The sequence below is a fragment of the Salvia hispanica genome, chromosome 2 (assembly GCF_023119035.1).
Source record: "Salvia hispanica cultivar TCC Black 2014 chromosome 2, UniMelb_Shisp_WGS_1.0, whole genome shotgun sequence".
Classification (NCBI taxonomy): domain Eukaryota; kingdom Viridiplantae; phylum Streptophyta; class Magnoliopsida; order Lamiales; family Lamiaceae; genus Salvia; species Salvia hispanica.
The window spans coordinates 13,813,249-13,834,032 of record NC_062966.1 but is presented as its reverse complement, the minus strand read 5'-3'; the positions used below and the strand labels follow the sequence as shown (position 1 = coordinate 13,834,032).

The window sequence follows — 20,784 nt, the reverse complement described above, 5'->3', positions numbered from 1 at the left end:
AATTTATTGAAATACTTTTACCAAAAATACAAATAGACCATTTTTTATGGGGTGCAGATAATATTTAATAAATCTATTTTTTATAATAATAATAAGGGTAAATTGTCTGTAAAGTCATGAACTTTCAACATAGTTTGGTTTTTCCCGTGAACTTTAAATATTGCATGAAAAGTCATGAACTTTACCGTTCTATGTATATTTCTCATCTGACACAAACTTATCCTACGTGACGCGCCGGAGGCGTGATTTGGCAAATGACAAATTTAATGTTCAATTCGAATTGTTGAATTAATGCTACTTTTATGTTGAATTCGACTTGTATATTTATGTCGATTTTTATGTCGAATTCGATTTGTATGTTTTCATTATTCTATTTGTATTTTTGTGATAAGTCTAGGGTCAGATATTGCAAAGATAGAAAAGAAATAATCGGAATTAGTGGAGTTTTGTCAAGTTACGCCTCTGGCGGGCCACATAGGATGTGTCGGAAATCTATCGGGTCAGGTCAGATGGGAAATTTACACAATCCGATAAAGTTCATGACTTTTCATGCAACATTTAAAATTCACGGAAAAAATAAACTATTTTGAAAGTTTGTGACTTTATAGGCAATTTACCCTAAGGGCTCGTTTGGTAGGTCGTAGAAACTCATATTATCACATAAAAGCCCATAAAAGACACTATTATCCCATCTTCTCCGGTATTTGGTAGCGGCTGATTTTATCGGCATACCCGGAACAAAAGTTCCGGATCTCTGTGATATCCGTAATAAAATCGGTGGCTCTAGGATAACACTATGGGAGGAAAGTGGTGGTATAAGCTTTTCTCGGTTTCGCCTACTTCGCAGTCTCTTGTTTTATGCCCAAATTGCCCTCGTTGTTTTCGAGCTCTACCCAGCATAATACCTATCCATCACAAGTCGCTCATTGGCGGGGCAAAATTCAGGTTTCCGACCTGCACAAGGTAAGCCGGTACACAGAAACCCTCAAGTTTCAATTTTTGGGACTTACACAGTAGTATAGAGTCGATTATTTCAGATCCCCAAAAATTGAAGTATCAATTGTTATTGTGTCTGTTATTGCTGATTTCTGGAGAGAATTTGTTTGTTCAATTTCATTTTTTAGTATAATGATTTGCACTACCCAGCAGATCGAGGTGACCAAGTATGCTTTAGTGTGCTTCTGCAACATCTGTAATGTCAAATTCAAGGGATTCTTTCCTACTTTAATGACAAGTTTACTCTTTACGACGACCTCCCAATTCTGTTCCGAAACATAAAAATTCGTCGTCTAAATTGGCTGTAAATCGACCCTGTTGTGTATAAAGTTGATGTTCGCATGGTTCTGTGTTTGATTGCTGGTGTTTGTGGTGATCGGATGTTGTCTTTACCATAACCTTTTTGCTGTGTGGTTGTTTGTCGATTGCCCCTGATGTGTTTGCATTGTTGTTTTCGAAATGGCATTTTATTGGCTGGTGTGGAGTATGCTACTTCGTGATGATCTTTTGGTGCACACGATAACCATGTGCTTGTGTGATTGAATGCCGGTTGGTTGTGATGTGGCTGTGTGTTTGATTAGGCTAGCCCTTGCCATTGCTTCTAATTTCATAACCTCTCCTTATAGGATGGTTTATATAGGCTTTCTTATGTTGTGAATGCAGCAAAAGGTGTATGTAAAAGATGAGGAGGAGCAAGCGGTGGAACTGGACGTGTACAATCAAGGTATGTTGAAGTGAGCTGTGCAACAAATGGCAACAAACTGGAGAATGTTCCGAAACATTGCTCATGGCATTGCAGAGCTCCGGATAGTCATCTGCCACCCTCGTTACAAGCTGAGGTCTGTCGCATGGTCTTGCACGACGTCCCTTGCCCTTATGGCCACCGCTACCACTTCCGCCACACTCTCACTGAGGAGATGGAGGATGAGGAATTCCAACTCTCTTCAACCTATGAGCTGCCGGTAACTGCTCTTTAAAGTAGAATGGGATTCGGTGCTGTAAGTAAATAAGCATCAAACAGAGAGGCTTTCTTTCCATAGAATGTTGAATGGCTTAGGATCTGAAAAAGAGAATTATTGTGTGCTTTCAGCATTTTGTGACGTTTCTTTACGTTTAAAATGTCATTAGTCGTAATAATGCATTGCCACGCTGATTATTAGTGCATTTTCAGTTGTGTAATCATTTGTGGCCAATGTTTGTTGCGTCTTGTTTATATTGTCACACATTGCTATTGATGTCAATTAAACGTCAGTTGAGTATTTACTTTGCCGAACTATTCAAAAAGTGAGGGCATATTTGTCATGACAGTGTTTAATATAATTATCCGGTATAATGACTAATGCCTACCAAATGATGGATTAAGACACAAAACATTTCTACCAAACGCCATTATAAGTATGATTAGCTATTTCAAATATTGGGAAAAACCATTATCCGGGAACTTAGTAAAACCCCATAAGATGAACCAAACACACCCTAATAATAATAATACTATATTTTATGTGCATGTCGAGGGAAAGTTATACAACACACTGCTGTTTGGAGGGTCGAAAATTCATATGCATGTCTTTTTACTAACAAAAGAAATTGAGGTATTGAGGTATTTGACAAGTTGAGATTTATCAATGGGCTAAAATTGAAATCAAAATATTAGTCAAACATCTGTCAAATAATATTAGAAGTATTCAAATTATAGCTAATTACATGTTGTTAACTAAAAATCAATCTTAATCACGCGATTTCAAAATCGGACTGCTGCAAGTGGCAAACATGTAGTTTTGCCAAAAGTAGGAAGAAAAAAGCATATGAGTTTTTTTGTCAATACAACATTAATAATTATCTCAATTTTTTTCGTACATATTATATATACATTATTTTGCATACCATATAATCACATTTATGAATTTTTATTTTTAAAAAAAAAATTGAACACGATAGTAAAAGAATATAATCAATGATATATCTACAATTTGCATCTATATATACGACATGGATGAAGAAGAGTCGTACGAAGTTTTGTTTGTCAATTAAGGCAGGCATGCATCGAAGAGATGTGAATGCAAATGAAGCGTTTCATGAGTTCAAACTGCAATATCAGCGAGATTTATAAAAAAGAGTAGTATAATGGATTTTGGGAATGCCGATATTAGACCCACTTATTCATTTAAAGTGATGAGTGAGTTATTAGATGAAAATGTTTCAATTGGATGTGAAGTAATGGATGTCAGAAAGTATGAATGTACGTTGAAGGTGATTATGTTCATAGGGTGTTAAATAAAATGCATAAAAATAAGAAAACATGTGAGACATTCATGTTTTAATTTGAAGTAGACGAACTCGTCAAATTATACGGTGTGATGACACTTTAAGGAGAGATTGTCATATGTTTGATCACATAGTAGCTTTTGACTTAAATATTCGACAAACATGTAAAAAATTAATATGTACTACTATATACACATTATGATATTACCTATATTGATCGGAAATGTAATATTTTAAAAAGATGTGGTATTTGACATATATTCCATCATTCTAAAATTAGTGAAAGTATTTCTTCTGGATATTAAATTTAAAAAATTAATGTTTAAAGATTAAAAAAATAATAATAATAAAATAAGAGAGAAAAAATAAAATTTGAAAGATAAAAAAAAAAAAAAGTAGAGTATAATATAATAACTGTTTCATAAAAAAATGACCTGATTATCTTGGAATATCTTGGAACAGTCCAAAAGAAAAATACTCCAAAACTTGACTATCTTGGAAGGAATATTACTCCATATTTTATTGACAACATAAAAATTTTTGTGACCAACGTCATAAAATTTGAGTGAATCTCCACGGTGAAAATATGATGAGTTTTTCTGTGCATGATTATATTTTTTTTCATTGTGTAAAATATCATAATTATAGAATCATTAATATAATAACATAAGAAAAATAACATTTGGTTGGTTAAATTCATTGGTCTAATATATGGCCTGTGTTATTTGAGAATTAAAGTAATACTATTAGACAGATCACATTTGCTCTAAAAAGTTACATGTGGAATTAGGTAAGTATGTTATTAATACAGGATGAAAAATGTGACTAATGATGAAAAATAAATAAATAAGTTGAGGGAAAAAAATGAATGAACGAAGATCCATAAACATGCCAACCTAACTCCTAAGAATGACTATAGAACCATCAATTCTAGTACTATGACATATACACTTGTCAATTGTCATAAATACAACTATAACAAAAAAATTTAAAACTTGCAAAACACAGAGACCGCAATATATTTTGCTTCCAATTTCCTAAGCGGTTGAAATAGCATGTAGTTTCATAGGCAAGCCAATTTTTAAAAAATTTTAATTGCAATATTTTAATTACAATCTGAAATTATTTTGAAATATACCCACGTCAATCCAAAATTGCGACAATATTTCATCTATTCCAATATTTTGAGACATCTTTAATAAATTTTTACTTTTTAAAACAAAACTGTTTAATCTATCTTTGACCATTAGGTAAGGATATAGAGTACTAATAAGGCTTCTGCATATATATCTTTGTCGTAGTATATTTTAAATGCATATTTTTAATCCGTGAAACTCGGTCAAATTTTATTTATTATTCTTAAAATACTGTTATTATAATAATTTATTGTTGATTCAGTTTTTAATGGAAATCTTATTTGAGTTTTTTCAGGGAGATTTGATTGTTCTACTCATCAACACCCTTCCAAAAAAGTAGTACTACTAATATAAAAATTCGTTTATTTCGTTATTTAAAATAGTGTTATAGAAAAACCGGGTAGCTGAGTTATATACTGTTGTGGTTCAAAATCAACTGATATTTTACTTGAACTGGAGTTCTTCGCCAACTCACTCTTACGCATTAAGAAACCCAAATACATCACGAATCCAATTGGAAACTTTTTATTCTGTTAGACTTCAAGTTTTAGGAAATTCTCGGTTGAGGTAATTCTTTTTTTCTTTCTTCTTTTTTCGTGGGGTTGCTTTTGATCAAATTGACATGTTTTTATAGAATTATGAATTATCCTTGCGAAGTTTTATGTATATTGCTTAGTTTTTTTTTTTTTTTTTGAATTCTGAACCGATTTTTGGGGGTAAAATCGTGGTTGATGCCAATGTTTTCCATGAATAATCATTTTTATTTATTTGTATTTAATTTTTGTAATTTGTAGCTGCAGATTTTAAGTACTCCATTTTTTATGCCTGCAGATTTTAAGTTAAATTGGATTTTGTTGAGATTTTCTGCATTTAGAAACTATTAATACAATCTTAGTTTATTTTTTAGCTTTTTTTATTTCGATTAGCGCATAATGCACGTGAATTCTGAATTTTCCATGGTTTTGTGTTTCTGACTTTACTAGGTGGATTGAATTTGAATTTATATTTATAGGTTGCATTAGCATATTTTTGTTGGATAGTAAAGATCGTTTTTAGTTCGGCATTCTGCAGTTTTATGTGTCTCTAAATTGGTGTATAATTTTTTTCTGAAGCAGAAAGCTCAAAAGGGAAAAACTATGGGTGTTGGTCTAGGTTCTGTGTCGACGGCCATTTTAGGGAAATTGGCCTCTAGTGATCCTGATGAGGTTTCAGTTAGTTCCATTACGCTCTTCGTCACGCTCCTCTGCATCTGCGTTGTGCTCGGCCATCTACTCGAAGAAAATCGGTGGATTAATGAGTCTGTTAATGCACTTTTCATTGTGAGTTACACTCATTTGAATTTGGAGAATAATTGCCTTGTTTATGTTTTTTTTTTAATTACTTGGTGTAGTTATGCTGTCTTAAGAGATTAACTAGATGGTTTGATTGCAGGGTTTGGGTACTGGAACCATTCTATTGCTTGCTACTAAAGGAGTGAGCTCGCGGATCCTGGAATTTAACGAGGAGCTCTTTTTCATATACCTCTTACCGCCTATTATTTTTAATGCTGGGTAAGCTCTTGGTCAAACCTCGAGTTCTTGATCAATGAAGATGATTGTTTACTTTATGAGTTAAAAGGTCAAACCTTGGATGATCCAGATGTTCAGAGTGTTTAGTAATAGTGTCATTTTATGGGTTTTCAGGTTCCAGGTGAAAAAGAAGCAATTTTTCAGGAATTTCATGACCATTACTTTGTTTGGAGCTGTTGGGACGATGATATCCTTCTGCATTATCTCATTCGGTACTTGATTCACTTTGAACTAACGGATTAGGAATAAGCTGAATTAAATGCTGTTAATGTTCCAATTATCTTACAACCGATAAGAGTATACAATTCCGTAAGATCTTCGCTTTCAACAGTCGAGTACCTATCAATCATCATAATGATAATTTTCACCATGTGTTGGATCTCATCCTGTATTGCTTCTTAATGTATTTTCCCCAGAGCAGGCGCTCTTTATGCAGTTTTAATGGTTTAGTTGACTTTTTGAGTATAAATATGACTAGATCTCATCCAACTTGCACGTATTACCTTAGACATTACAGGATTGCATGGCTGGATTTTTGTTCCACCCAACTCAGGAGCTGTAAATAGTAGCACTTCAGTATAAATAGAAAGTTTGTATTGTATGCATTACAGCCTCTCTTTGTCTATTACATTTAATCGAGCTTTTTGTTCTTGTATCTCATCTATGGTGTCTGATGTGGCATATTCACGAACTCTTTTACTGTATCAGGTGCAAAAATGCTTTTCGACCAATTGAATTTGGGCTATTTGGAACTTCAGGACTATCTTGGTGAGCTTCATCCTCTCTGCTTTACTTTTGTCTAGTATTTTACTGTCCACCGTCCTCGTGTTACAAATACTTTTTTGATATTCCAAAATACCATTGTCTGTTTCTCTTCCATTTAGTTACCCCCTTGACTGCCAAAATCACAGAATACCAGATTATTACTAATCCTAATTATCTGTCTTTAATGCTAATGGTTACTTGCTACTGAATCACTGATCTATATGATAAGTTGGAAAGTTGAAACCTTTCAGTTATTTATGCAGTTTCACTTTTTATGTTAATTTCCTCAAAAGGTTTGCAAGTTTCTGCGACAGACTGGTTTCCATGCTGTTACTGATTTCGTTCAAACAAAGTTCAAACCCTGCCTATTTACTGAACAAGACATGTCCTATAGTTTTTCAATTGTGTAATTCGTTGTTGTCTGCATATTGTATTTGTGTTGTGTTGTAACTTGCAAAGCACAGGCTTGAGTCTGGACAGCTAATAATTTATATACATCATTTGTGCAGCTATTGGAGCAATCTTTTCAGCTACGGATTCTGTATGCACACTGCAGGTATTGATACACAACTTATTGTGGTTCCTCTTCCAAAAAAGTTGAAGGAAGACTTCGTGTCAAGGATAAGGATAGCAGACCTAGACTCCTGGGAATTAATGACTGACATTTTTTTGTGTGTGGTGACTGGCAGGTTCTTAATCAGGATGAGACGCCATTTCTCCACAGTCTAGTTTTTGGGGAAGGTGTGGTCAATGATGCCACGTCTGTGGTGTTATTTAACGCAATTCAGAAATTTGACCTCTCAGAGATTAATTCCACAATGGCCTTTACGTTTGTCGGAAACTTCTTCTATTTGTTCGTAACTAGTACGCTGCTTGGTGTCTTGGTGAGTTTTGATCTGATTCGTTCATCATGATTAATCTCTCTGTAATAAAACTCTTCGTTTTTCATTTATCAAAATTTGTCACTTAACTATTGCTAAGGCTTCAATTGAAAAAATAGGCACTTGGTATGACATAGGAATTCGTTTTTATCTGCGAACTTCCAATTGGTTAGGAGTTAGCGTTTTCCACACATCAATGCATCTGTGTTGGATAAGAAGTTTCTATGCACCACTTGTTCTGGAAAAGCATAAATGTTAGTACTTCATATTCAGAGGCAAAAGTTGTTTTTAAGCATCCCTTGTTCTGGGTTTCTTTCATGACAGTCATTGTCTCAATTTTTTCTAACCATTTGGATTTCCTAACTGCTTAATTTCAGATGGGATTGCTGAGTGCTTATATAATTAGAAAGTTGTACTTTGGAAGGTATGTAATTCAAGCCAATTATCTTCAGCTCATCTTTGATTACTACGTGGTGTCACAATTTCTCATTCACTGTTGAAGCAAATCACCAATTTTCATAATCAGGATTCAGGAATTCATTCAGTAATAGGATAAATAAGAATGGGACTTATCATGGTTTATTGTCACTGCTTTGGTTCTGAGGGTCGAAATATGCTCTATAGGCTTGGACTAATTTTGTTCTTAAGAAAATATGTAATAAAAAATTTTAGTTCTCATCTAACTATAAATATCTATGCCATTAGTCTCCTGTTTTATGTTCCAGAATCTGTGTGAAATGTGCTGTTGTAAGATTCACACGCCATCTAATGAAATTTACCAAGTGGATTTGCTTTCTTAGTTCTTATAACTGTACTTATCATTTATGTCAAAATTAGATATATGTGTGGTTTCATGTGCAAATTGTTGAAGATATTTGTTCCAAATTTTCAGGCACTCAACGGATCGTGAAGTTGCTTTAATGATTCTCATGGCTTACTTATCTTATATAATGGCCGAGGTACTATGTTTTAGCCTTTTCTCATGATCCCATTTCTATGCCATGTACAGTGATGTTTTTCTATCAGACAATTCAATAGTTTCTTTGATTGCTAATCATATGATCCACTTCCATCTTGCAGCTCTTTGATATGAGTGGGATCCTGACAGTGTTCTTCTGTGGAATTGTTATGTCGCACTATACCTGGCATAATGTTACAGAAAGTTCTAGAGTTACGACCAAGTAAGCAACTCTTTAGGAAACATTCCATGCTGCTCTCAGTCTCAGAACACTGTCTCATGTACCAGCTTCTTTGCAGGCATGCTTTTGCAACTTTGTCCTTCATTGCAGAGACATTTATCTTCCTCTACGTTGGTATGGATGCATTGGATCTTGAAAAATGGAAATTCGCAAGCAGCAGGTATCCCATTTACACAGCTAAAGAAGTAAACCATGTTATAGTAGTAGTATTACTTGATTTCAAAAATTGAAATGATAGTTTCAATCTTCCATCAATGGTCATGTTTGACACCATTCGTTCTAAAAACGTTTGCAGCCCTATAAAATCTGTTGGAGCTAGTGCAGCTTTATTTGGTTTAGTTGTTGTTGGGAGAGCGGCTTTTATCTTTCCGCTGTCCTTTCTATTTAACTTTACGAAGAAATCTGAGAGCAGCAAACTCAACCTCAAGCAGCAGGTGAACTTCTTGAAGAGCTTACAAAATCTGTTCGGTTGCAATAAACGTATACTGATTATGACTTACACAGATCACAATTTGGTGGGCTGGTCTAATGAGAGGCGCTGTTTCGATGGCGTTAGCTTATAATCAGGTAAAAGGAAAGAAGAGAAAATCGAATAGTTTATGTTTCAATGGTGTAGCACTCGTGTTGAACTCGTTGATACAATTTGCAGTTTGCCAAATCTGGCCATACCAAGCAGCCGGGCAACGCGATCATGATCACCTGTACCATAACTGTGGTCCTCTTCACTACTGTGGCAAGACACTAATTCTCCTCTCAAACGAACATCGATTTTTTTCTAGGTCATATTTTTTTGTCACCCGTGTCTCATTTTTTTGTTCTTTTAGGTGTTCGGATTGTTGACAAAGCATTTTGTGAGGTTTATGTTTCCTCCATCGGACCACATTAACGATGCCGATCTTTCGGAACCTTCAAGTCCGACGTCGGCTCTGTCATTACCACTTCTGAGCAATGGGGAAGGATCGGAAGTGAATGGAGAGAAGAGGAACATTCGGCGTCCGTGTAGTTTGCAGATGCTTTTTAGTGCTCCAACCAACACTGTCCACTATTACTGGAGAAAATTCGATGACTCGTTCATGCGGCCGGTGTTTGGTGGTCGGGGATTTACGGAGTTCGTGCCGGGCACACCAAGAGTAGACAGTGACAACCAATTAGTATGAGATGAGATGATGAAACAACTGAAGACCAATCTTTGTGTATAGTTGTTGACATCTAACTCGTTAGGGAGAAAGATTTTCTGGATCTGAGCGGATATTATTTAATACTCCATGTGTTATGTTTAATGTGAAGACGTTAAATGTTACATTAGGTAGATTCTTGAATCTTGATAGTGAATAGTGAGAGTGGATATCTATATAGAATCTACCGATTTTGTACATATCTGTAACGGCTTTTGTAGATATAAATTCTCATTCACTTTACTTGGATTCGGATAAAAGAAATATACTGTTCCTATGCTCAAGGTAAATTATGAGACAAGCAATTAATGAGGAATTTGTTGTCACCTTAGATATCGTTTTCATCAAGTGTCGGAGTTTGTATTTTTGACAAAAGAAAAATTATACGTATTGACTAAAAAAAGTACTAGTACTATTGATTTTCATGGGATATTTCTGCTCTTTCATTAAAACATTAAACATTGACCCTAAGTTTAATGTTTTTTTGTTTGGTTGCTCCAAGTTTGTTGTATATATGCCCATGGATCTAATTTTTTTTAGAGTATTTTATTTTGGATGTTACACAAATATACTGGGTGACTTGGTCGATTGGATTGATTTTCTTAGAAAATCTATTTTTGGTATGGAAAACTTACCCATTCATACTGCAAATCCACTTATTTTTGCGTTTTTCTACAAAACAACACTAAATATGGGTGTTTACTATAGCCACCGTAAAAATTTTATGAGACATATAGTATTAAAAAATGATGTAAAATTTGAGTTAGGTGTAAATAGTTAAAGTAAAATTACTTTTTGTTAAGACATATGCTTGAAAATGAGTAAGTTTAGCGTAAATAAATCAAGATGACCTGAGCAATTGTATGACTTGAGTATGGATTGAAATCTTACGAATCAATATCATAATAAATTAAAGTAAAAATTAAATGAGATGTTCTTTAATGTTTAGACAAAAAACAGTCGAGTCAATTCAGTATAGAATAATAAAATACTATAAAGAACGCAAGACACTAACAAATGTGGAGTATAAAAAAGGAGTAGGGTGGCGCCGAATTTGAATTGTAGATACATAGCATAATCATTAACAATGACGCTCCTCATCACTTCTATAAAGTTAGGTACTAAGTAATTCAGAGCTCCATGCAACTCATTTTCAAAATGTTTGATTTCTCCTTCTTTATTTAAAGGGAGGCAATCTAATAGCATTCATTGACTCTCAAACATGAATGTTTCCTAGAGAGAGTAAGCAATAATACGACGCCGTTCCTCATAGAATTATCAATCCCCAGGTAAATAATGGTGTGGCTTTAGGTCAATAATCTTATTTGCTAGCTAAATTGATGTGATTTTTGAATGTTGTAAGTAATAGGAGCAAGTTTGATTTGATACAAGGATGTTGGAGGGAGAAGACAAGTGGAGATCATCACAGTGGTGGTGGCTACACATAAACAATAAGGCTCGTTCCAATCGATCCCTTTCACTCAATTCAATTCTTGCAGGTACTTCAAATCAATTATTACTACTCACATATAAATAATGCAGTTATTTTTGTAGTGATATTCAAATCATAAATGTTTTTAGTAAACTGAGCGATTTGGTTGACAGAGCTAGATGAGAAGACTAGTTCAACACGGAAGCTCATCGAGCAAGATGTAGAGTCATTTTCAAAACGTGCGGAGGCGTATTACAACATGAGGCCTAAGCTAATCAGCATGGTTCATGATTTCCACCGAATGCATACTTCATTAGCTGAGAGTTATGATCAACTCATCAAGTTTGAAATTGGGAAACACCTTTTAACATCTTCTTTCGGTCCACTTTATGTTGCTAAAAACCGACTGAGGAAGTCGGTGAGCTTGCAAGAAAATGTGCTGCATAGCTACTCCAATGGCTGTAAGTTGGTGGAGTTTGACGAGCCTGAAGTTGATGATCCGGAGGAAAAAGGAGGAGGAGAATTAGAAAAAGAGTCGAGTGATTGTGAATGGAAGAGGTTGAAGGAAGAGTTGGAGAGACTTCGAAAAGAAAATAAGGTTCAAAGGGAGGAATTGATGCAGAAGGATGAAGACAAGAGAGATGTTATTCGACAGCTGAGTTTGGCCATGGATTTGTTGATGGAAGAGAATTTGATTTTGGAAAAGAGTCTCTAACATTTTTTTCTAGACTATGTATCATCTTTTGGATAATCTAGTACCTCACTGGCGAGATGATACAACCTATTCATTTCATCTAATTATTGATTCTCTTCCGTGTTTTAGTCTCTCCATGTATGTTGGATTTTTGAAGGAAATGTACTAAACTGAAATTGTTCCAACATGGGGTACAATAGAGAATCTATACTTTAATTTGTAGTATGTACTTCTGATTTAAAGTACAAAGATATATATCAAAGAAAAATAATTGACAATTTAAGACTAAAACTTATGGTTTTTTAATATATTCTCTTCCCAAAATTCTAATTATTTTACTTAATTGGGATAAAATAACTAAAACAAAAGGAAGTATATGATATTTCCAACTTCCAAAATTTGATGGTTTCAACTTTCAACTTTCCATTCTTCCTAAAGAATATAAGTTCTTTAATTGGGAGAATTCTTTCCCAACGAGAAGAATCTCTGTCTTAGCTCATGGCACTTTAGTGCCCTGAATCATGATGTAATTTGTGGTTGAGAAACAAATATGTGTGTGTGTGTTGAGAGAGAGAGAGAGAGAGAGAGAGTGAAAAGCATTCTTTTCCTCGAAGGCCATTATTGCAGTACCAGAATTAGTTACATGTTCCACACCACTCTTTTCCAACACACTTACCTCAAATATATCTATAATATCCATAATATGGAGTACTTAGTAGTAATAACTAAACATGAACACAACAAATTTATTCACATTCTACGCAATGCAGAAAGCAAGTATATGGCAAACAACACTAAGCTGATCAAAGCTGCAGAAGAGCAAATGGAAGCAAAAGCACGAGTGAGGTGGCGCATCCCCGGCAAGTTAGTAGCCTGAGAGAGGAAGAATCCGGCAAGAATCCAGACGGCGCAGCCAAAACCGGGGCTTCAGCTGCCATTGCATCATCATCGGGCTTTGGAGGGCTAGGAGTTGAGGGAATTACGGGGAGAGATGATTCAGTTGGAGAGAGCTGAGGTGTGGGGAAAAGAGGAGAGATATCAGGAGGTAATGAAGGTGAGAGAGGAAGAGAAGAGGGCGCAGCAGCAATGGTGGAGGCACTGCTGTCTGAAGCTAAGAATGATAGAGAGATTGTTGTAAGAAGAATCATGAATGCTGATATTGATTGAGCCATCAATACTCTTTTCACAAGAGAGGACTTTTTGATCAAGATATAGATGCAGCCTTCTTTTTTGTGAGGAGTGAATGGTTAGAGACATGAGTTGTATGTATAAGGGATTGGGGTGAAAGTGTGAGAGGGGTGGGGCATGTAAGTGGTGCATCTTGTGACATGCATTGAATGCATTATTTAGCATCTATGGTCCATCCCTTCATATTTCAAACTTCTCATTTTATTATTGTTTTCAGTGTCAATTTTTTAGTTAGTAGACTTTTTTATGTAAAGGCATATTTGAGGTAGGGGACATGAATTGATAAATAGGACTATGTTGTGGAAACATATCAAGTGAATTGGTTGGTGCTATCGTTTTCTAAATTGGCTGTTTTCTTCTGACATAAAGCCACTACACTCATTTAGTGCAGAATTAGTGCCTCATTCTTAAAAAACACACACACTCTCTCACTCACACACACAACAGTTTTTGGACCTTTTGGTTCACCAGTGTCTGAGATTCATGAATAAAGATAATATTAAGAATTGAGGAAAAATCACCATCGCCAAGCAAAAATCACTGTTTCAAAATTTGGGAAATCTTATTTGGTAGTACAGAACATAAGGAATTGAATACACTATTCTATTCAGCCAGAGCACAGATACAAATAGGATACAAATAAAAGAGGAAAAAACCTAATGTTCTAACAATTGGTTAGAGAATGTGACTATGGAGAACAATACCTACAATCTCCAAAAGAATAGTTTTCCATAATAATGAATCGAGGTAAAAACATGAATAATAACTCATATAAACTTGTAATGCAAGTGAACAGATTCTAAGAATGTTTATGCCCAAAGAAGGCCCTCGTACCCGAACTCTGAGCTTGAAATGGGACTGTCACCAAACTCCCGTTGATCTGCAGCTTCATTCTGTCCTACTGAGTCCAAATATGGTTCCATTAGATCAGGAGATCTTTGGGATGGAATTCCATAGGCTTTGAGGATGCTGGGAGAGGCCGCTTGAGCTGATTCACGCTCCAAAACAACCAAAAAGTTGTCTTCGAATTCAAAGACTAGATATTTGTCCTTGCAAGCTGATACAATTGAAATGCATGCCATAGTTATCATTCGTAGAACTATTCCGTTTCTAAGGAAATGAGCAAATGTCGATTGAGAGCTACTCTAACAATGTATCAACAGTTGATAAATCATACTCAACTTGATACTCAACCTTTCAACATTTTGACAATTATACCCTACACTTGAAATGTCACATGATACACTTGTGGAAATACATGCTCAAATACACTTGTGGGTCCCAAATGACAGCATGTCACTTGACATTTTAGGTATTGGGAAAAATAATTGTGAAAATATCCAAAAACTGAGTATCAGTTTATAATAATTTATTAAAAATTATGACTTTACTAGGAAATGTACAAAGGTGGGGACAAAATTGATGTGTTTCACAAGGAAATAAATCGCATGAGATGTTACAACTTACAGTCAACTAGATGAGCCAGGTGGTGAATATTTTTAATCCAAGTGCCATTTAACTTCAAGACCTGATTCAGATTTTATATCAGTAAACTGCAGAATGAGGGGAATTTTTAAATTTAGATGCATTTGACTTGCCTGCTCATTGCATATTTCTTCGTATCCAATGTTTTCTTCATTTGCAAACACCTGTGAATAGTACAAAATCACAGATGGGCCGACAATATTTTGTGAGCAGAATCACGATATTGAAAGAATACACTGTTGTAATTACTATTAAGCAGTCTACCAATCTGAAGGAGAAAATGTGTATTTTGAACTAATATAAACTCATATGTACCTGTGATAGAATCACAATCTGTTCTCCTTTGAACCTCGCCATAGAGTATCGTGCTTTAGCCAACAATTTCATCTGATCATAAAACGAAGCAGTCAACCACATAATTAAGCAAAAAATGCAAAATGATCTGGTGAAGGCCTACAAACAAAAAAAAAAGGGAAAAAATTACCCCGATGCTATCATCTTCACATTCTTCCCTTTAAAATAGGACCAAAACTGATCATGGTTAGTCTTGAACATCACCAAAAATAATAGGAGGATAACTGGAGTCAAATAAACATGTATATCACATACTCTATCAGTGGCTCTGAAAGGGATGTAAAGACTAAACCAGCTATGATTAAGTATGATGGCTGATCTCCTTCAATGTGGTATTGAACCTTCAGATAGTAAGGAAAAAGTTGATGACAGCGATTTAGATCATATTTTGTAAAGTAAACAGTTAATCCCCACAATAAAATCCTTCTAGTTACCAGGTGCACTCGTGGAATCAAAACAACTTGAACTTTCATAGATTGCCCTCCCCTGATAATGCCAAGTTCAGCTTCATCACCACTAAACCTGACATTAAAAATCAGTATCAGAGATATGGCCATCAGCTTGCATAAAACTCAAGGCACTCTAATGCAAACTCAGGGATGCATGCTCTTTTTTGAATTATAGTTGTTTTCATTACAACAGGATAAATTAGGTGAAAAACTAAACTTGAGGATTTAAAGGTGTTAATGCAGCCACAAGTCCATTGTACATTTGAGTGAATAGTGATCGATGCTGGACAGCAAAAATAAGAGAAAGAAAAGCAAAAATGAAACTGATAAGATATTATTACATTTGACTGATAAGATAGCGAAACGCAATGCGCTCAGTTGACCGGAAAGGTACTGTCCCTTCACAGCCAACACGGATATTACCAAAGCTCACAATGACATCACCCTGAAAAGGTAATCAGAGAAATAATGATTATGTGCTCTACAACAAACCCATCTTCTGATTGTTCCCAACTTGCAGATAACTAGAAATGGTGTGCACAATGTTAGGGAATCACCTGATCATGCAAATAATCAGTATCCATTAAACAAAAACCTGATCAGGAAAAGTTTAACTCTAAATTAAGAAAATGCTCCATAGATTTATTAACTTAAATCTTTTACCGTGAAAAACTAAATCTAATTGCAACAAATCAATTTCATGTAATGTAGCTTCACATTTTTTGTGCACAATAAGCATGGAAAAGGGTACATAATCCTGTCAAGAAGATGACATGTAAGTTTTTTTCCAGCTTACTGCATACTAGAATTTATCCATTTCTTGAAGATCACAATGCTCCAGTAGTAGCAAAGAAAAACTGTCCAATATTTTCTTCCAATTTTGGTAGCAATAATAGCCAAGGAATAAGGACACATGTGTGATTATCTAGGCTTGATACGAGTCCAAATTTAAATAATAAATAATTATATGAACCTATTAAATTATAGATTACCTCCTTCAAGACATGACTGGCAGGGGAAGTAGGCTCAACTTTCCTCACAAGTACACCCTGCGATGCAATGTAAGGTCAGACCTCAAAGTTAAAAGGAGTAAGGAGTCAATAAAAAAATGAGCCATTCATCTACCTATTAATGACTTGGCAATTAAAAACACCATGTCTAAAAATAACTTTCTTTCTCCAGAGCCCAAACCAGCCCCAATGTTTTACTACTAGGGGTGATATAAATGTGATAAGGAAAATTGTTTTCAAACAATGACCCACAGACTACAACATTTAAGCATATAATATCAGCATATAATGAGTGCTCCAAGGCACACAATTTGGATCTAACAAGAACATATAAGTTTGAGAGTAACCTCATTGGTTGGAACATTTAAGCACGCCCTCAGAGCTGGATTCTCCAATTTTTGCAATAGCACTCCAAGACAAGGGAAACCTGATTTTATGAAGATGTGATTACTAATATGCTTCCATCAGTATCATAAATTATATTCTTCAGGTTGTATTAATTGCTGTCTCTAACACAGATAGAGATCATATTACAAGAAGATGAAGTAAATATATCAGAACAATCAAATTATATTGCATGAAGAGAGCACATGAAACATCTCCACCATATCAATCTGCTAACTGAAAATCCCTAGTAACTAGCCAATTAAGTCATTAACTAACTCATCAGATTGCAAAAAGTTGTTATATATGTGGTCGTTTAAGGTCAATCACTACCGCACCCCTAACTAATTTTGAGTGAAATGCCTTGTCTTAAAAGGCAAACATATTATGGACCGCTGGAATGTATAAGAGCAAGCAATAAAGATATAACCATAAAAGCACATCATATATTCTATGGAAATTTACAAGAACGTCAACAAATAAGATTGAAAAGGCCCCAGAAAGGCTTTGGTATTTTAAGGAATTCCAAAAAAAGATGTTTGATATTTTAAGGAATTCCAAAAAGATGTTCACGGTCATCTTCCTGCTTCTGTCTCAATATCCATGCTTTAGGAAATATTATACTCCCTCCGTCCCATAAAAGTTGAGTCGTATTCCTTTTTAGTGCGTCCCAACAAAGTTGAGTCAGTTCCTTTTTTAACAAAAGACAAAACATCTAATCACTCTACTTTATTCCATCATTTACTTTACTCTCTTTTATCTTTCCTACTTTTTTCATCTCTCCTATTTATTCAATATAAATTCTTAATCTCCGTGCCCAAAAGTTTTGTCTAAACTTTTATGGGACGGAGGGAGTACCAGCTAAAGTACACAGCCCTTTCTCATTGAACTCCTCAACTCAATGAATAGTTGTCTAAGAGACTAGATTGTGTGACACACTATTTACTTCTAAGAGATCGCATGAATTTAAGCAACCATGTAGTACTAATAATTCTAAATTAAGTAATTACACATGCGGTAATTATTGGAATTAAATTTTGAACATCACAATCATTTCTTCAGAAGAAAGAAGCCTCACCAGTGTATTTCCCATTTTTTTGGTAGTCTTCAAGAAAATGGGACACGACTGTCGTTGGAATTACATATCCTATATTCTCAACATCATTAGATCTGTATACCTAGAGGAAAGATCCACTGAGAATATGATATTCATAAGAAAACAGCTGATGATGGCCCCAAAAAAAGAGCTGGCGTTGCAAATCAGGGCCAGGAGAATAGCTTAAGGAAATATGCAAGAAGTCACAAGGCATCGTGACTTTGTAAAAGAGGAGCAGCATATAACATTTAACCTCTATGCTCATGTAACAAAAAAACCTACCTGGAAGGCGACTCCGATGCATTCTCCTTGGTCATTGAATGCAGGCCCACCACTATTACCTATAAATGATTAGAAAAAAGATTCAGAAGTACAGCATACAAATCAATATAACTAGATATATGCATCTCGAGACGTTAGCAATAGAAACAAAGAGTTCATCACTCATCTACATATACAAGCTGACCATTGCCTAGTTACTCACCAGGATTTATAGCTGCATCAATTTGAATACCAAGTAACTCTGAAGACCCATGAGCATATGATGTCACCTGAGATTTATGGCAAGATTGGCACATACATATGAGACAGTAAACTGAAGTACCAAACTGCGAAGCTGTATTACAGCTACACTATTTAGGACAGCCACTACAGTGACAGTAAATATCGTGTGCGGCTATTCAAACAAATAGATTGGTTGCATGAGTTATATAGTTTCACATTGGACAGATCAAAAGTAAGGAAATACCAATATAGATACAACAAGTTAATCTTTTCAAAAACTATATTGGTAGTCAACAAGGGAAGGAAACCTTTGCTTAAAAGGTTCAATCCTCAAACAGAACAATGACTAGCACATTATACAATACTTGCAGTTGCCATAACTACAAAGTCAAATGTTACACAGATATTTTTGAACAAACCTCAATTCTTGATATCACACCTTTAGACACAGATATCGTTTCTCCTCCAAGTGGATATCCGACAACAGTGACAGCATCCTTAAAAATCGACCAGAAAAAAGAGAAAATACATAGAGATAAGTGAGAAATAGGTCTCCAAGTCCAACTGTATACAAGTGAATAGATGCTATCAATTTTTAAAAAAATGTAACTTTCTTCTGCCTCTTTGTGAGCCAGATCCTCATGAAGGAAAGGAATTATTGTTCTAAAATAAGTCCTTTCACTTGCAGTTGCTGGCACGGAACATCAGACTATGGCTACCCGCTAAGTTTGATACTCAAATATGAATACAAATTATAAAAAAAACAAGCCCAAAGGACATCAAGCTGAAAGTTATGAAAAAGATAAATCAAGCGAACCTGTAGATTAGGCAAGTTTCCAAGCTGAATTGGCTCAGCCCCTTCCCAGAATTCCTTGCTTTCAACAGAAAGCAGAGCTAAGTCACATTCAACTCCTCTTGCTAGAACCTATAATAATAACTTGCTTCAGGGTAAGCTCCCATGAAAGATTCAGAATAAATCTATATCATTAGCATGGGAACAGGGTGATGTGAGAGGAGCTTGTGTGTTTGCTCAAAACTAGTCTTTTGAGAACAATATAAAGGTCATATGCCTTTTGGTTGGCAAAGGTGGTTTTAAATAACATTTGTGCCTTTCAGCCATTATAGAAAAGACATGTAACTGAGGTTCATTACTCTTAGGAAATAATAGAGTATTGTGAGGGCCAAATGACATTCCATGTAACAAAAAAAACAAAGGGCATAGTGGTAGACAAACATTCAAACTTAAAGATAGCTACCTTTGCAACATATTTTGTGTCATCTCCTCTTCTTTTCACTTTCACCTGCAATCGCAAAATAACACAAGAAATAACTAACAATTATTTGCACATGATGCCACTATTGCAGTGGAAAGATTTTCAGTGATTACCTGTGTATCATGTTCCACGCAGTGAGCATTTGTCAAAATCTTCCCTTCCCCAATCATAAAAGCACTGTCCACAAGTAATTTTTAAGAGGGGGGAAAGAACATTGAACCTTGACACATAATTAATATTAAACTGTAATGTTCCTGCAAAGGAAAAAAAATATGTAGGCCATACACTTGTAGATACCTTCCAGTACTTGCATACTGTCTTTGCTTCTGCCATGGTAGGGAATAGTCTGGTGCAGTATGGGTGCAGTAAACCTAAAAGAAGAACAGAATTAGCAATAGCTCAAAACATATTATTAGACCTAGCAAGAAATTTAGACAAGTATTTAATCATGACATTTCTGGAAATTGCAATTATTGTTGAGATAGACATTGGCAAATGATGATTAGCAAAAGGAAAATGATACTTACAGTCTTACCATTGATCATTTTACATGTAATTTGGATAACTCAGTGTTTACACAAATAATTATCTCATGTGACATTCAAGAGTAATACACACGGTGAATAGAAATTCAGAATTAAATCATTGTAACCCATAATTGGTGAATAAAAGTGTTATCATGGGAGATCTCAGGATCAGCCCACTTTTAACCATGTTCTTAAAAGTTCTTTGAAATGCAATGCAATGTATAAATATGTGCATATGAAGCTATTGTTCAAACCTTGATTGACTCTTCTGCAAGACAAAACAAAGAATTTAATTTTATAATAGCAAGCAAATCCTAGAAGTCACAAACCGTTCTTACTAAGACAGGAGAAAATACAAGATATTTACCTTGACAACAGCATTGAGGAAAGCAGCACCTTGAA

General features: G+C 35.0%; 4 protein-coding genes across 8 annotated transcripts; 2 read left to right on the top strand and 2 right to left on the bottom strand.

Moving 5' to 3' along the window:
* Nucleotides 1-4,809: 4,809 nt before the first annotated feature.
* Nucleotides 4,810-10,228, top strand: LOC125207253 (sodium/hydrogen exchanger 2-like). The gene is made up of 15 exons (XM_048106517.1): nt 4,810-4,964; nt 5,513-5,716; nt 5,829-5,947; nt 6,080-6,177; nt 6,674-6,733; nt 7,240-7,286; nt 7,420-7,614; nt 7,989-8,035; nt 8,504-8,570; nt 8,692-8,792; nt 8,869-8,970; nt 9,106-9,244; nt 9,315-9,377; nt 9,460-9,543; nt 9,635-10,228. Exons 2-15 carry the CDS (start codon nt 5,534-5,536, stop codon nt 9,965-9,967), a joined length of 1,638 nt encoding a protein of 545 aa, XP_047962474.1. The 5' UTR covers nt 4,810-4,964; nt 5,513-5,533; the 3' UTR covers nt 9,968-10,228.
* A 919-nt stretch (nt 10,229-11,147) lies between these two features.
* LOC125207256 (protein NETWORKED 3A-like) lies at nt 11,148-12,356 on the top strand. 5 transcript variants are annotated; one of them, XM_048106522.1, is made up of 3 exons: nt 11,148-11,274; nt 11,378-11,484; nt 11,591-12,356. In XM_048106522.1, exons 2-3 carry the CDS (start codon nt 11,379-11,381, stop codon nt 12,130-12,132), a joined length of 648 nt encoding a protein of 215 aa, XP_047962479.1. In that variant the 5' UTR covers nt 11,148-11,274; nt 11,378; the 3' UTR covers nt 12,133-12,356. The 5 variants fall into 5 exon arrangements, with proteins under 5 accessions (XP_047962479.1, XP_047962477.1, XP_047962478.1 ...); XM_048106520.1 differs by having other exon boundaries at nt 11,349-11,484; XM_048106521.1 differs by having other exon boundaries at nt 11,170-11,274; nt 11,355-11,484.
* A 558-nt stretch (nt 12,357-12,914) lies between these two features.
* On the bottom strand, nt 12,915-13,283 carry LOC125206317 (classical arabinogalactan protein 26-like). Its single transcript, XM_048105589.1, has one exon. The coding sequence runs from the start codon at nt 13,281-13,283 to the stop codon at nt 12,915-12,917; it is 369 nt and encodes a 122-aa protein (XP_047961546.1).
* Nucleotides 13,284-13,840: 557 nt separating this feature from the next.
* LOC125207254 (protease Do-like 2, chloroplastic) lies at nt 13,841-20,778 on the bottom strand. The gene is made up of 19 exons (XM_048106518.1): nt 20,750-20,778; nt 20,153-20,226; nt 19,969-20,032; nt 19,838-19,882; nt 19,399-19,506; nt 19,001-19,078; nt 18,562-18,628; nt 18,360-18,418; nt 18,060-18,159; nt 16,945-17,024; nt 16,580-16,636; nt 15,929-16,032; nt 15,573-15,660; nt 15,394-15,479; nt 15,269-15,296; nt 15,100-15,171; nt 14,898-14,948; nt 14,767-14,827; nt 13,841-14,356 (listed from the first exon to the last, which is right to left on the bottom strand). The coding sequence occupies exons 3-19, from the start codon at nt 20,023-20,025 to the stop codon at nt 14,109-14,111; spliced, it is 1,389 nt and encodes a 462-aa protein (XP_047962475.1). The 5' UTR covers nt 20,026-20,032; nt 20,153-20,226; nt 20,750-20,778; the 3' UTR covers nt 13,841-14,108.
* Between the last annotated feature and the right edge of the window lie 6 nt (nt 20,779-20,784).